Below are 16642 nucleotides of genomic sequence, written 5' to 3' on the forward strand. Positions count from 1 at the left end.
TTGAAGGTAAAATGTCTTATCTGATCTTTATTTCAGTAATTCTTTTAGCAGTGTTGGCAAAACAGAACAGTCTACAGCCTGCTAGGAACAAAAAAAAGGAGATGTGGGAGAGATTGGAAAGAGAAAAAAAGAGGGAGGAATAGAGGAAACAGAGACAAAGAGCAGACTGCACATATGAATTAACAAACTTTGGTACAAGCAGGAGAATAAGACCAAAGACCAAATATCCATTATTATACCACAATGTCAGAATTATGTTTTGACATAAAAAAGACAAGCAAGAGATGCACACATCGAGAAGCCATATCTTTGGGAAAGGCATGCCACGGAGAGAGGGGTACGTTGTGGATGCTGATTAACTTTGACAGGATAAGAGGTGGAACAGAGCCACCACATGCACCTGTTTTGGCTAGATTGGGGTGGGTGAAGGTACAGAGGAAGAAGTGAGAGTTAAGAGCTCAGAGTTCACACTGACGGATCCTTGCATAACACAATCTCCAGCTCTGTGCGGAACAGCTTCCCTCCGTCAGACAATGCCATGATGCTTTTCTTTGAGCTAGCCAGACTTTGAGGGTCAACAACCTAAAGGAGGACACACATAGACGTCTATAAGTATTCAGACCAGTCATATTGTCGCTGAAATGCAGCATCGCTGCAGCCTTAAATATTTAAGTATATATTTTTAAAAATACTGTTTGGAGGTTTGAGGGTGGTAAGATTGTTTGGGAATGAAGTCTCTTAATGCTCACTAGGACTGCATTTATTTTGATCAAAAATACTGCAGAATCAGTCATATATAAAATAACAGTTTTCTATCTTACTGTAAGATATTTTAAATAAATGTAATTTATTCCTGTGATGCAAAGCTGAATTTTCAGCGTCATTACTCCAGTCTTCAGTGTCACATGATCCTTCAGAAATCATTCTAATATGCTGATTTGGTGCTCAAGAAACAATTCTTATTTATTATATATTAATAATAATTTAAAAAAAAGTTGTGCTGCTTAATATTTTTGTGGAAACCATGATACTTTTTTCAGGATTCTTTGATAAAGTTCAAAAGAACAGCATTTATTTGAAACTGAAATCTTTTGTAACATTATAAATGTCTTAAAGGTGCCCAAGAACGTTCTTTCACAAGATGTAATATAAGTCTAAGGTGTCTCCTGAATAGTTTCAGCTCAAAATACCCCATAGATTTTTTTAAATTAATTTTTTTAACTGCCTATTTTGGGGCATCATTAACAATGCACTGATTTACACTCGGTGCCGCCCCCTTAAATCGTGTGCTCCCTGCCACACCAGCTGTCGACTATATTATAGCGCATTTACAAAGTTCACACAGCTAATATAACCCTCAAATGGATCTTTACAAGATGTTCGTCATGCATGCTGTATGCATGCTTCGAATTATGTGAGTACAGTATTTATTTGGATGTTAAAGTTTTATTCTGAGTGAATTTGAGGCTGTCCTCCGTGGCTAACGGCTAATGCTACACTGTTGGAGAGATTTATAAAGAATGAAGTTGTGTTTATGCATTATACAGACTGCAAGTGTTTAAAAAATGAAAATAGCGACGGCTCTTGTCTCCGTGAATACAGTAAGAAACGATGGTAACTTTAACCTCATTTAACAGTACATTAGCAACATGCTAACAAAACTTTTAGAAAGACAATTCACAAATATCACAAAATATCATGTAATCATGGATCATGTCAGTTATTATTGCTCCATCTGCCATTTTTCGCTGTTGTTCTTGCTTATCTAGTCTGATGATTCGGCTGTGTGCAGCTCCAGACGTTAACTGGCTGCCCTTGTGTAATCCCTTTTATAATGCTGGGAACATCATGGGCTGGCATTATGCAAATATTGGGGCGTACACCCCGACTGTTACGTAACAGTTGGTGTTATGTTGAGATTCGCCTGTTCTTTGGAGGTCGTTTAAACAAATGAGATTTATATAAGGAGGAGGAAACAATGGTGTTTGAGACTCACTGTATGTCATTTCCATGTACTGAACTCTTGTTATTTAACAATGCCAAGGTAAATTCAATTTTTGAATCTAGGGCACCTTTAAGTGTCACTTTTGATCAATTTAATGTGTCCTTGTTGAATAGAAATATTAAATTCTTTTAAAACAAATCAATCCAAAACTTTTGACCAATAGTGTATACAATACATTTCTATCCATCGATATTCATAATTTGATATTTTAAAACATCAATTTCATATAGCTTCGATTACCATTTTTCCATTCCTTTTTTGTGATATATTTGCCACTTCAAATGCACTTCAATTAAAAGAGTGCTAAAATCCCATCCAACACCAAGTTACCATTTTATGTTTTTGATAGAGGTCTCTCAGCAGTGCATCCAGTTCATGTTCATCAATGTAACCATTTCCATCCTGTTAAAGAAAAAAAGGAGAGAAACTGTTAACAGCCCATTCAATAGCTGATGGATACTATTGCAGATAGAGCAAATGCTCTAAAAAAAAATTCATCTTCCAGATGAAAACATGCACATCAAATAAACGTCTCCGTTGTGTATATGTGCTATTTAGGGAGGATGAGGTTATTGTGCTTTGTGGTTGAAATAGTTGTTATTTTTTGTGTATATGGTCATGTGTGGATTACTAACCCACAATACAAGACAAATTAACATGGACATAAACATGAGAAATATACACATTATCTGACCTTGTCATAAAAGTTGAAAATTGCTTCAAATTCTCCAGCAGATAGTTTGAAGTTCTGGTGATGAGGAGGAAAAAAAACAGACATTAGTTTATGCCCAATGTATATGTGTGTATAATGGAAGGTTTTACTGTAGTGTAATATCAATTTGCCTTTAGATTTGATTTCGAAGGTCTGAATTCTCATAACTAGAAAATAATCCTCCAAATCCTTTGGATTATAACAGAACAGTGCAGCAACATTTAGCATCATTCCTACTTAAAAAATATATATATACCATTAATAAACGTGCCGATATAAAATAATAGTGTGATGCAATCATGCCAGACATAGCACACAAAAGTCATTTAGAAAATGGCTTTGTGTAATACAGGATTGTTTATTTATTTTGATGGTATTCCACTAATATTCAATTCATATCTGAACTGCATTGCTCTTTATTCTATGTATTAATTATAGCAGTTTACAACTTACAGTTTGTCTATAGAATGATACCCTTTCATGACTGAAAAGGCAGAGGACATATCTGTCGCCATATTTTGACCCTGATAATGCAATGAGGCTAAACGTGGACCAGTTATTCCAGCCTTAACATATTTTCAGTGTTTTTGAGGAAAAAAAAGAGAGAGAGAAAAATAAGAGCGTCCAGTGAATGTGAGACTGGGCCAGATCAGTAAATCTCCAGGTTCAAGAATAATCTATGGAGATTATCGTAACTACAGTAGGATTGAAGTAATCCCTATCAAACCATGATCTCTGTGTCCGAAATCACTTACCAATCTGCCGTCAGGTTCACACACACACACACACACACAAATGTATACCCAAATACACATTCGCCTGTAATCATGCATGTTTTCTACATGACTTCAACATTGATCTAAAAAAGAAACTCTTGCCATATTGCAAATCTCAGCTTTTTCTGCTCTGATCGTATGCTACTGCCATTCTTCTGTAACCGCTTACAACTGCCAGTTTATTCATTTTTGCTTCTCGCCCTCCTAGCTTCCAGTATATCACACTTTTATTGTGCTAGTATTACTGCTGCACTCTGTTTTTGCACATTTTAGTATTCTAACCCTAAACCATGTCTTTTGTGCTACAAATGTCATTTACACTGAACTGGCATTTGTACCTCTTATTTGCCAATTTGCAACTACTATTTTTTACACTTAGTTGTTAGCAGATATATTCCATTGAGTTCGTTTACATGCACATTCTTAACCCCGTTATGCTTAATAAGACGGCAATGCACGTGGTCATGTAAAAGCATTAACCCATTTTACTTTATTGGAATAAGGTTATAAATGGCTTTAAAAATTATAACTGAAGTGCTCTTGTGTGATAAAAGCAGGCATCTATCAGCAAATGTGTAGCTGTTGAGCACGTGAACACAATGGCCAATCAGGGGTGTTTAGGATTGCGCTCAACAGTGGTCAAAATGCTAGGGTGAAATGCTGGTATCGTCAGATTTTTTTACATTTCAGTACCGACTTGGTACCGGAGTACATACTTTTTACAAGTCTTTTGTAGTAGGGGATGAGGAAATATATCATAAACCCTGAATCTTTCTTGACTCAAGAAATTACAGTATAAAAATGTGTTCTCAAGTGGTACAGTCAAAATACTGCTTATTTATTTAACATCACACCTCACATAACAAATGCAATACAGAGTCAGATACACAAATGATTAGTTTGTGACGTCACTACCGAGGAATAACCTTCAGATTTAAAAAAAAAGTCTTGTAAACAGGGTTTACTTGCATTGCCAGGTTATTGGTTAATTTAACGGGGTAAAATTAAAAAGCTGATTTTGGGGAGTTACCAGCGTATCACTGTATATGTAAAAATGCTCATTGACTCTATACCAGTTCCTGGAGGGCCACACCACTGCAGAGTTTAGATGTGTTCGACTTAACACTCTAAAAACTAATTCAGGGGACCTTTAGTCATTACTTAAATATATATATTGTTGTGAAATAAAAAATCAAGTTCTGAAATGCTGTTAGACTTTTTACTTGTAATTGTTATTTTATTGAGCTTGGATGACACACAAATTATGCCTATTGATTCGATATACTATCATGACTTCAGTTAATCAAAAATGTATTTAATTTTAAGTTCTGTTAATGTAAAATACAATCTGATGACGTGTAAACGCGTTTCATTGTTTTGAGTTGTATGAACACTTCTTTTAATTTAGACGAACTTAAGTTAAGTGAAACTGGGCTGGGATATATATTTCCCATCATGCTTTGCCCATGGCACTTGAAAGGGAGAGTAAATGCTAAAATTAAGTGTTATATAATGTTTTTTGCACAAGATTAATGGTAAGGGAGATTTAGCAGTAATTAGTGTTTTGTTATGCTAATTTAGAAGAGTTTCTGTTAATGTGGGTTTTTGGAGATTTACCATCATGGTGACAAGCCGTGCTTGGTAAGTTCATGTTACTTAGAAATGCGTTTTATTGTGTCTAAAAACCGTCTTCACCTTACTTAAAACATTATGTTGGATCAACTTAAATAGTTGCATCCATGTTGACAATTTTTAAGTTCATGTTACTTAGAAATGCATTTTATTGTGGCAAAAAACCGTCTTCACCTTACTTAAAACATTATGTTGGATCAACTTAAATAGTTGCATTCATGTTGACAATTTTTAAGTTCATGTTACTTAGAAATGCGTTTTATTGTGGCAAAAAAACGTGTTCACCTTACTTAAAACATTATGTTGGATCAACTTAAATAGTTGCATTCATGTTGACAATTTTTAAGTTCATGTTACTTAGAAATGCGTTTTATTGTGTCTAAAAACCGTCTTCACCTTACTTAAAACATTATGTTGGATCAACTTAAATAGTTGCATCCATGTTGACAATTTTTAAGTTCATGTTACTTAGAAATGTGTTTTATTGTGGCAAAAAAACGTGTTCACCTTACTTAAAACATTATGTTGGATCAATTCAAAATATTGCTTTGAATTAATGTAATTCTCCCAATTGGCTTAAGTTAAAAATTCTAGTGGAAAATGTTAACAGATTTTTTTTTTGTTGAACCAATGTTTTATTTTTTAGAGTGTTGAAGTAGCGCTGTGCAGACCAAACGGTATATGACATCAAAGTAGAGCAAGACTGATTTGAAACCATACGGAGCCTCTCGCGATACTTTGTCATACACCAATCAGTCTGCGCAGCAAAACTTCAAATTGAACACAGCTATTAGCTTCAACCTTAATTAAACACATCTGATCAAGCTAATCAAATCCTTATAGGCTTATACAGGTATGTGTGTTGAAGCAGGGTTGGAACTAGTGGCGTAACTTTGTTTTAAAAAGTGGGTGGAACAGGAGCGTGTGTGTATGGTGGGGTGAAGATTGCATATCAGAAATGTAAAACTGCCTAATAAATGCACAATTTATTGACAGAATTCATGTTTAATATGATAGTTTCATCCATACATATACAATAATACAATATATTATTAGTCTCGAGAGTATTTACTTTAGTGAATAAATATATACACTACCGTTCAAAAGTTTAGGATCGGTAAGATTTTTAATGTCTTTAAAAGAAGTTTCGTCTGCTCACCAAGGCTGCATTTATTTAAATAAAAATACAGTAAAAACAGTAATATTGTGAAATATTATTACAATTTAAAATAACTGTTTTCTATTTGGAAATATTTGAAAATGTAATTTATTCCTGTGATGCAAAGCTGAATTTTCAGCATTATTACTCCAGTCTTCAGTGTCACATGATCCTTCAGAAATCATTCTAATATGATGATTTGCTGCTCAAGAAACATTTATTGTGCACAGATGTACAAAATATTTGTGTACAATATTTTTTTTCAGGATTCTTTGATGAATATAAAGTTCAAACGAACAGCATTTATTTGAAATCTAATCTTTTGTAACATTATAAATGTCTTTACTGCCACTTTTGATTGATTTAATGCATCCTTGCTGAAAAAAAAAATTTTAATTTCTTTAAATTCTTCTCAAAAAAATAAAAATAAAAATTCTTACTGACCCCAAACTTTTGAACGGTAGTGTAAAATGTTACAAAAGCTTTGTATTTTAGATAAATGCTGTTCTTTTGAACTTTCTTCCTATCAAGGAATCCTGAAAAAAAAAAGTATACAACTGTTTTCAACATTGATAATAATAATAAATGTTTCTTGAGCAGCAGATCAGCATATTAGAATGATTTCTGAAGGATCATGTGACACTGAAGACTGGAGGAATGATGCTGAAAATTCAGCTTTTCCAACACAGAAATAAATTACATTTTATATTATATTCCAATAGAAAACAGTTATTTTAAATTGTAATAATATTTCACAATATTACTGTTTTTACTGTATTTTTAATAAAATAAATGCAATCTTGGTGAGCAGACAAAACTTCTTTTAAAAATATTAAAAATCTTACCGATCCCAAACTTTTGAACGGTAGTGTAGATCCACGTTAAGTATTCATTAGTCCTAATGGGCTAATAGTAGAATTTTTTTTATGCGTGCCAGACGATCTGGGTTCTAATCTGCTCTCGTATAGCCTTTTTTTTTCTTCCTTATATTATTAAAACCAAAGATGTTCATCAGTGATTGTATATCAAAAGCAGGGAGGGACATGTTCATGTGCATTTTGGTTTGTGATTTCACAGGAACGAATAGAGAGTCTCCGCAACAGCGTTGCGTTTCAAAAACATCCCAGAGCCAGATCGCCCCTTATCTAACACAAACGAATGACTTGCTAATCTACTAGAGATGTTTCTTTTGTATTAGTATATATCCGTGCCGCAAAATTTCAAAAAGTGGCAGGGACAATATCGACCCTGGCAAAAAGTGGTCCCGCCCGTCCCACCCGCAAATTACGCCTATGGTTGGACTTAAACTCTGTAGGCCTGTGCCCTCCAGGAGCTGAGTTTGACACCCCTGCTCTATACTTATATTTAAATAAGGTTTACTCCTTTGGCAGACACTTTTAATCAAAAGAAGAAAAAAAAAATTACATCGCATTTAAGGTTTACATTATTAGTTCATACATTCCCTGGTAAGCAAACCCATGATCTTGGTGTTGCTAATACCATGCTCTTCTGTTTGAGCCGCAGAAACACTATATTTGTACTCTGCCATCTAATCTGACATTATGAAGACTGCTTGATCTTACCTGAAACTTGAGCAGAAAATTCTCTTGCACAGGAAGCAGTCTAAAGACAAAATATAACATCCAATATTATATCATTTAAACAATATTGAATTAATATGCAACTCACTCTGAGGCCTTCTCACCTAGCCATCTCGGACAATCCCAGTTTCCCATCACCATTCAGGTCAAACATTTTAAGCTTCAGGGAAAAAAAGCATAAATTAAAGAGCAGTCGTGTGTGTTGTGTATAAGTGTGAATTGTGTGCGTCTACTCACTATGGTCTGTGTATACTCATTCAGTTTCTTGTCATCGTAATGTCTGTTTGCTTTCTTCAACAGATCTGAGAGAAAGCCCTAAGGCAAAGAAATGTTTTTATTTAGTAATGGATCTATAATAGCAATAGGAAGCTCTGTGTGACCTATTGAGTTATACCTTCAGTTCATTGGATTCAATGTATCCGCTACGGTCAGTATCATATTTTCTCCAAGCCTGAAAAATGAAACAATAGCATTAAGTCAGACACCTCCACACTTCCCACACATATGTACAGATTCTTTGCCCTGCAAAGGTGAAACGGGCAGGGTTTCAATCAAAAATGTTCAGATTTGTATGTGATTATGTCATTCTCGTCTTGATTAAACCAGTGAATTTGGTATTTGGGAATTACACTGGGATTACTGGCGAGCTGATCTAATGTGGAGGAATGCCAACCTGCCCTGATTTACCAGCATGTGTGCATTATTGCACATGTGTGTAGTCCTCTGTAATGCTAGCAAAATGTTCACAGTTCTGAACTCATCTTTACTCTTCCACAACTCAGATGTTCTACAGAACGAACATGTTTTGTATTATTTACAAAATCACCATGTTGTACAAATGAACCTCCCTTAACCCAGTTAGTCAAACATACACACACTCTGTTCTTTTATGTATTGCAGTCCATTCATAATGGATAACCTCCAGCAAATAGAGTTTTCTGTCTCTCTCTCTCTGTTTCACACAGATGCACGCAAAAGCACCTTAGCTATTCAAAGATATACATGTTTACAATAAAACAATCATTTTTGAAAATAACTAATCTCAAAACTAATGTAGAAGTTGCTAATGATGTTGGTTGGATTACTTATATGCACATTGAGTAGAGATTCATTTCACTTTAAATCTCAACAGATCACGATATCTATAAGATATGGCAACAAAATAATCATTGTGTGTTTTTGTGTGTTACATACTGCCATAAACTCTGCACTGGATCCCACATACTGTCTGAAGCACAATAGAAAATTCTGCTCTGTTGGCAGGATCTGGGCCAGCTGTAAAAGATAAAGCAAGAAAGACACGTCATCCAATCATTATCATATTTAATTATCAAAAGAAAAAGTAAAATAGTGTTCTCTTGAAAAGATACCGACATTTAAAATATATATATATATATATATATATATATATATATATATATATATATATATATATATATATATATATATATATATATATATATACAGTACTGTGCAAAAGTCTTAGGCCACCATTAGATGTTGTTTTAGCAATGATATAATGACCATATGTAATTATTTCTCAGTCTCTTTATTAGAATATAACCAGAAAATACAGTAAATTTGAATGCATTAAAAAAAATCCGGAAAAAACAGGCTAAAGTGCAATAGGCTAAAGTGGCAAGTATTTACTGACCTTCCCTTACATTTGAGCAATAGCAGGAACCTGGCTCTCTTAAACCTAAATGTATCGTAATAAAGAGACTGAAAAATATGGATGGTCAACAAAGCTGGTGGTAGCCTAAGATTGTGAACAGTACTGTATGTATGTATATATATATATATATATATATATATATATATATATATGTATGTATATATATATATATATATGTATATATATGTATATGTATATATATATATATATATGTATATATATACATATATATATATATGTATATATATATGTATATATATATATATGTGTGTGTGTATATATATATATATATATATATATATATATACATACACACACACACACATACTCACTGGCCACTTTATTAGGTATACCTGTTCAACTGCTCATTAACACAAATATCTAATCAGCCAATCACAAAGCAGGGCAGCAACTCAATGCATTTAGGTCAAGGTCAAGACGAACTGCTAAAGTTCAAAAGTTCAAACTGAGCATCAGAATGGGGAAGAAAGTTGATTTAAGTGACCTGGCAGGGTTGTTGGTACCAGACGACTGGGATTTTCACACACAACCATCTCTAGGGTTACAGAGAATTGTCAGAAAAAGAGAAAATATCCAGTGAGCGGCAGTTCTGTTGCTGAAAATGCCTTGTTGATGCCAGAGATTAGAGGAGAATGGCCCGACTGGTTCAGGCTGATATAAAGGCAACATTACCTCAAATAACCACTCGTTACAACCATTACACAAGACCACACCGGGTGCCACTCCTGTCAGCTGAAACAGGAAACTAAGGCTACAATTTGCACAGGTTCACCGAAATTGGACGAAAGAAGATTAGAAATATGTTGCCTAGTCTGAAGAGTCTGCTGCAAGCCTGCGACAGTCAGATGGTAGGCTCAGAATATGCCATAAACAACATGAAAGTATCGACGGTTCAGACTGGTGATGGTGGCGCAATGGTGTGGGGGATGTTTTCTTGGCACACTTTGGGGTCCTTATTACCAGTTGAGCATCATTTTATGACCACAGTCACATTTTCCCTCTTCCCTGTCAGTCTGTTACGCAGTTGGCGCAGTGAACGCATTACAGTGCTTGAGTCAGCGTTCGGACGTAAACACGGAAGCTCTGCAGTGCGTTCGCTGCGCCAACGGAAGAGGAAAAATTGTTGAATAAAGTCGTTATTTTTGTTTTGTTTTTGCGCACAAAAAGTATTCTCGTCACTTCATAACATTAAGGTTGAACCACTGCAGTCCACTGCAGTTTAGTACCATTCTGGACCTTGAAAGTGGTGGTTATATTGCGAATCATATACCTCTCGGATTTCATCAAAAATATCTTAATTTGTGTTCCAAAGATGACTAAAGGTCGTACAGGTGTGGAACGACATGAGGGTGAGTAATTAATGACATCATTTTCATTTTTGGGTGAACTAACCCTTTAAAATGAAATGTTTTCTATTCTTAACCACTACATTTAGACCCCAGTCTATAATTCCATTGAAATGGATTTCAGCACCATGGACAGCCGCACAGTGGAGCACAAAGCCCTTATCCAAACCAGCCTTTTTGCTACACGATCAACCAAGTGCTGCTGTTTGAGTTGATGCCTGTGTATAAAGCCTCTCTCCCTGACTTAGGAAGAGAGTGCCTGCGAGAGCTGGACAGGGATGAGAGACCATTTCATGCTCTTGGTTATCTTTTCCAGCCTCAACAGAGGAGCTCATCAATGCTGAATTACTGAAGGGACACAAAACCATACCGAAGCGAACAGTAAGTAAAGCTCTAAAAGCATCAGTCTATGACAAGTTCCACCTCTGAGTGCTCTGACACACAAACCTGGGCCTAGAGTATCGCCCTTTGTCTATAAAAAGCGAAAAGCACTTTTTAAGCCTTACAATCCAAGTAATGATTTGTTCGATTGAAGGATGTGGATAGTATTACTACATATAGGACAAATATAGTTTTATGATCATCTAATGGTTATTCTATATGTGAAACATATATAGATTGTGTGTGTGTGTGTGTGTGTGTGTGTTGGTAAGATGAATCAAAGCTGAATTTTCAGGTGCTCAGGAAACATTTCTTATTATTATCAATGTTGTAAACAGTTGTGCTGCTTAATATTTTGTGAAAACCGTGCCGCTTTCTTTTCAGAATTCTTTGATGAATAGAATGTTCAAAATAACAGCATTTATTTGAAATAGTAATCTTTTGTAACATTACAAATGTCTTTACTTATCTACTCCTATTCTGCCTTTGATTTATTTTGTTATTTGTGTGTTTTCTGCTATTCAGTATAATAAAATTGCTTATTGTAAAAAGTTAACATCTATATTCTGTTGATTTACGTTTCTCTGCTAAAAGATACTAACATAAAGTATTATTGTTCGTACCAGCAAGAATGAAAAAACAGCTACTAACTTCAAAAGATAACTTTAAAATACGTATATCTCACTAACAAAGTCAAGCAGAAAAACCCCAAAAGCAGGAAATCAGAAGATGACAGATACGACGATCCCAACATGGCTAATCTGAGGTTCCAGCTTAGACTCACACGCTGCACACAGAAGAACAGATCATTGACTCTGAATGGGCGTCTGAATGAGCTGCTGAAATCCTGCCAGCTTTCAAGATAAAGTGGCATACCTGAGATTGTGTACCAGATTGAAAAGAGAAAAACCACACTAGAAGGATTTTGTTCATAGTCATTCGTAATTTCTAATACAGTGAGATTTACATGATGCAGATCATTTGAATATACAGTACAGTAACCACATCCCTTCTGCATTAACTGCATGGTCTCTTCTAAGTAAGCTTTAATCTGGTGCACGGAGATTCTCCTCTCATCCTTTCAAAACCATTCTACCTCCACTAAGCTATATAGGACCAAGAAATAGGTCAAGAGAAAGAAATATAACTGCTAAAAACATTCAAAAGCAACAAGCCAAACAAACTTAATAGCTTCATAACTGATATTAATCGGAGAAAAGAAGGAGTTCAGTTTAGTGAGGTTTTTCTTCCAGCATAAATCATTCGATCCATTCGCTTGTGCCGTCATTATGATGGACGTCGCCCCCCATCCTCTCCCTCCCCCTCATCCATCTCTCCCTCCACTCATTCATCTCACTGCCCCTCCCTTCATCATCCCCTCGATAGATGCCACCTTTTGCCCTCCTTCAAGCCCCTAATCTGCCCTCATTGTCCTCTTTATATTTCCTCCTGGTGTTCCATTAATCTCTGCAGAACGGTCTCTCTTCGGAGCTTCAAACCTTTGGCTGTAGTCTACTTTAGTAATGAAAACGGGTGGGAATTTACCTCTGACATCTCAATCTTCCCATCGCCGTTCTCATCGAATTTCAGCATAAACTCTTTCATCCTGTCTTTGAATGAAGCATTTGAAGGATCCTGAAAACAAACCAAAGCAAACATGTCTGACATGTAAAACAGTACCGTTTCTTTTCGTTTGTTGTCAAATGTTCCAAGAGAACTGTAGCAGAAAAATCTTTAAAACACGCCATGCAGAAAATGTATTGACATAATATCAGCCAGATGGTATCTGCTCAGATGGCATGTGCATTAGGCTAGATTAATCTAGGCATCTCATTCTGTAGTTCTTAATAACTGTATGCGACATTCAGATCACCACTTATCGAGTACAACTGCATCTGATGTTTTTACCATAATTAATGAACACACACACACACGCAATGCTTGACTCACCACACTTTTCCGCGCTATCTCGAGCTCACGAATGAAATGTTCCAGTTCCTTCCCTTCAATGCAGCCGTTCCCTAGAAGAAAATTAACTTAAGTTCATTTATTTAATGATGAGTTTAACTCACATTGTCTGATGTAACATGACAATCAGTTTCTCTTTATAATCAGTTCTTGTCTCGTTGATTTAAACTGCTGAAGGACAGATTATAGATAAATTCATTGAGCTTCAAAGGGATTTTGTCCATATATTTCTTAGAAAATGATGTCTGCTTTTTACAGGGAAAATTCTTGTATCTTATACACAGTTTGCAGTTTCTCAATCTAGTCATATTTTAATTGATCTAGTTCAATTGAATTTAATTTATTGTTAACAATTTAACAATAACGGATGCTAAAGAATAGCTATTTCTGATGTGCAGATTTCAACTACTTGACTTCTCTAAAAACACCCTAAGATCATTTGCTGATCTTAGTGGGCCTCCCATCCTGGCCAGGTGGATCTGTTTGCTGGTTTTAGAAAGTTAAGGTCTGGACACTTCTTTTTTTTTTCAGATGATCTGGCAGATAGACCAGCTTAAAGGGTTAGTTCACCCAAAATAATGTCATTTATTACTCACCCTCATGCCGTTACACACCTTCGTTAATCTTCGGAACACAAATTATCAAAAAAAAAAAAAAGATATTTTAGTTGAAATCCGATGGCTCAGTGAGGCCTCCATAGCCAGCAATGACATTTCCTCTCTCAAGATCCAGAAAGGTACTAAAAACATATTTAAATCAGTTCATGGGAGTAGAGTGGTTCAATATTAATATTATAAAGCGACGAGAATATTTTTGGTGCATCAAAAAAAAAAAAAACAACGATTTATATAGTGATGGCCGATTTCAAAACACTGCTTCAGGAAGCTTCGGAGCACAAATGAATCAGTGTATCGAATCATGATTCGGATCGCGTGTCAAACCGCCAAACTGCTGAAATCACGTGACTTTGGCGCTTTGGCACTTTCATAACGCTCCGAAGCTTCCTTTCAGGATCCATCACTATATAAGTCGTTATTTTGTTTTTGTGCACCAAAAATATTGTCCTCGCTTTATAATATTAATATTGAACGACTGTACTCACATGAACTGATTTAAATATGCTTTTAATACATTAATGGATCTTGAGAGAGGAAATGTCATTGCTGGCTATGCAGGCCTCACTGAGCCATCGGATTTCAACAAAAATATCTTCATTTGTGTTCCGAAGATGAACGAAGGTCTTACGGGTGTGGAGCGAGAAGATAAAAGAAAAGAAAGAATGAAAGATAAAAATATGACACTCCCTGCTAAGCCTAAAACAGTCAAAGTTGGTTTGCTGGTCTTAGCTGGCCTCCCAGACTGGTTGTGCTGATCGGTTGTACTTTTCAGCAGGTCAGACTAGAAAACCAACTGGCCGAGTTCCATCTTTGCCATGTTGACCAGATGAAGAGCAGACTGGCAGGCCAGATTAAACTAGCTAAAAAGAGCAAAGCATCTTAGGCTGTTCCCCCCACCCAACCCCAGCAGGGCTGGTTCTCTTTCAACCCCCGCCCATCACTTTTCATCTTCGAATTCTCTCAAACGCTGACACACAAATCAATTCGAAGGAAAGATTCCATTCCAGAGCGAAATCAATAATGCCAACAATGCCTGTGGGGCATAATTTACTGAGCTGCGAAAGCGCGTGCCTAGCGCTGAAAGAAGTTAACAGGGCGATAGCAGGCAATCATCCCACCGGCGCTTTTCAATTTCCCTGAATTATTCAAGAATACGCCTGTGCGTAAAACTGCATTGCACATTGCTTGAGGATTCAACTTGAGTTAGCGTTCGTTCCGCTAGACCCGTGTTGCCAGATCCCGACCGGTTCTGACCAAAAGTATACTAAAACACTACTTTTAATGTGGGGAAAGCAAAACATGAAAATGCATTCTGGAAATAAGAAAACATCTCAAACTGCGACTGTCCATTAATATTCAAAAGCGACTTAATAAGTGGAAGTGGCTGCTCAAATAGGCTTCTTTAACTTTTTAATTTTTAAACGTGTAACTCAATGAATTACTTTCTTACAAGTCTTGGAAACTAAAATAAAAACGTAGTCTACGTAGTCAAAAATGCTAATGTTTTGAAAATAAATGAGTAGAAACAGTAGTTTTTGTTAAAGGTTTAATTCTTTGTTTGACAAGAATGCATCAGATAGTATTTCTATTTCTCCATCACTTAAAAAAAACTGCGTACGCTCAGGGACTCTTTCCAAAATCATAGCCTGTATTGACTAAGTTTTTCTATTATTATTTTTAAATTATCATTATTATTTGCTTTTGTATTTTAACATAAAATGTACAGTATACTAATAATAATTTTAATTAATTTTAAACAGCTAAGTCAAATGCAATAGCCTACATAATTCAGGGTAACGTAATAGTACGACTAAATTAATAAAGCTTTTCGTCCCGGGACGTTATACTCACCATCAGCATCGAATTTATTCCAGATGTCGAGAAACTGGGTGGCAGTGAGTTCCGCCAGGTGCAGAGAAATGGGCTCTGGTGCTTTATTCGCCATATCCTGGCTATAGTTTTTCTCTCCCTTAGGTTATATTTATTTCTTCTTCTTCTTCTTCAAAGAAACAAATGTCCTGTCTTTGAAGCACTCCTCTACCCCTATGCGAGTCACTGAAAGTAGCCTGACAGAGGCAGCAGTTTTAAACCCCCACCGCCACTGTTGACGCGAGCAGTTCACACGCTCACCAAAGGGTGGCAGTATATAGCGCGTTTAAATACAGCTTCAGCAGTCGAGTCGAGTTCATTCAGATATGTACTCCAGGAGCATCACAGCAGGATTATGGAAATTAATTCAAATCTTACGCGCTCGTACGCTTCCACGAGCAGAAAATAGCATCAAAGTTTTTATAAAGTATATTGACAGTGACCAACATTGCCTGGAGTCGCTTAGAAATATATGAAAGGCTTTATTTATAAAATGTACAGTCAGTTAATGTAAAGGCTAATATTCACACGTGTCTATATAAATGTAGCCTACTATTTAACAGAACTTGAAAGGACATTGTTCATTTTATGCTTGTCCAAAACAACATCTTGATAGATAGATAGATAGATAGATAGATAGATAGATAGATAGATAGATATGTTTAGCAGCATCAGCTGTGGGATTTTCATTCCTTGCCTCCCCCCTCTTTTCCAATATTTTAACCACTGAACGCATCCATCTATTTATAGAAAAAAGAGAGAAAATGAGACAGAACCAGAATTAGTTTGGGTGGAGCACTGGGATTACAAAATGATAGAGAGACATATGGGAGAAACTGTAAAGGCATGGACAGTACTCTGTCAGAGATTGCATAAACAA

At 35.8% G+C, this 16642-nt stretch overlaps 1 protein-coding gene across 1 annotated transcript; it reads right to left on the reverse strand.

The window, feature by feature from the left end:
- Window positions 1–16014, reverse strand: calb2b (calbindin 2b). The gene is made up of 11 exons (XM_048183931.1): window positions 15745–16014; window positions 13259–13329; window positions 12854–12943; window positions 9080–9160; window positions 8280–8336; window positions 8123–8200; window positions 7990–8045; window positions 7868–7907; window positions 2700–2753; window positions 2336–2407; window positions 1–582 (listed from the first exon to the last, which is right to left on the reverse strand). The coding sequence occupies exons 1-11, from the start codon at window positions 15836–15838 to the stop codon at window positions 466–468; spliced, it is 810 nt and encodes a 269-aa protein (XP_048039888.1). The 5' UTR covers window positions 15839–16014; the 3' UTR covers window positions 1–465.
- Between the last annotated feature and the right edge of the window lie 628 nt (window positions 16015–16642).

This window comes from Megalobrama amblycephala, linkage group LG3 (genome assembly GCF_018812025.1).
Source record: "Megalobrama amblycephala isolate DHTTF-2021 linkage group LG3, ASM1881202v1, whole genome shotgun sequence".
In the NCBI taxonomy this organism is placed as follows: Eukaryota; Metazoa; Chordata; class Actinopteri; order Cypriniformes; family Xenocyprididae; genus Megalobrama; species Megalobrama amblycephala.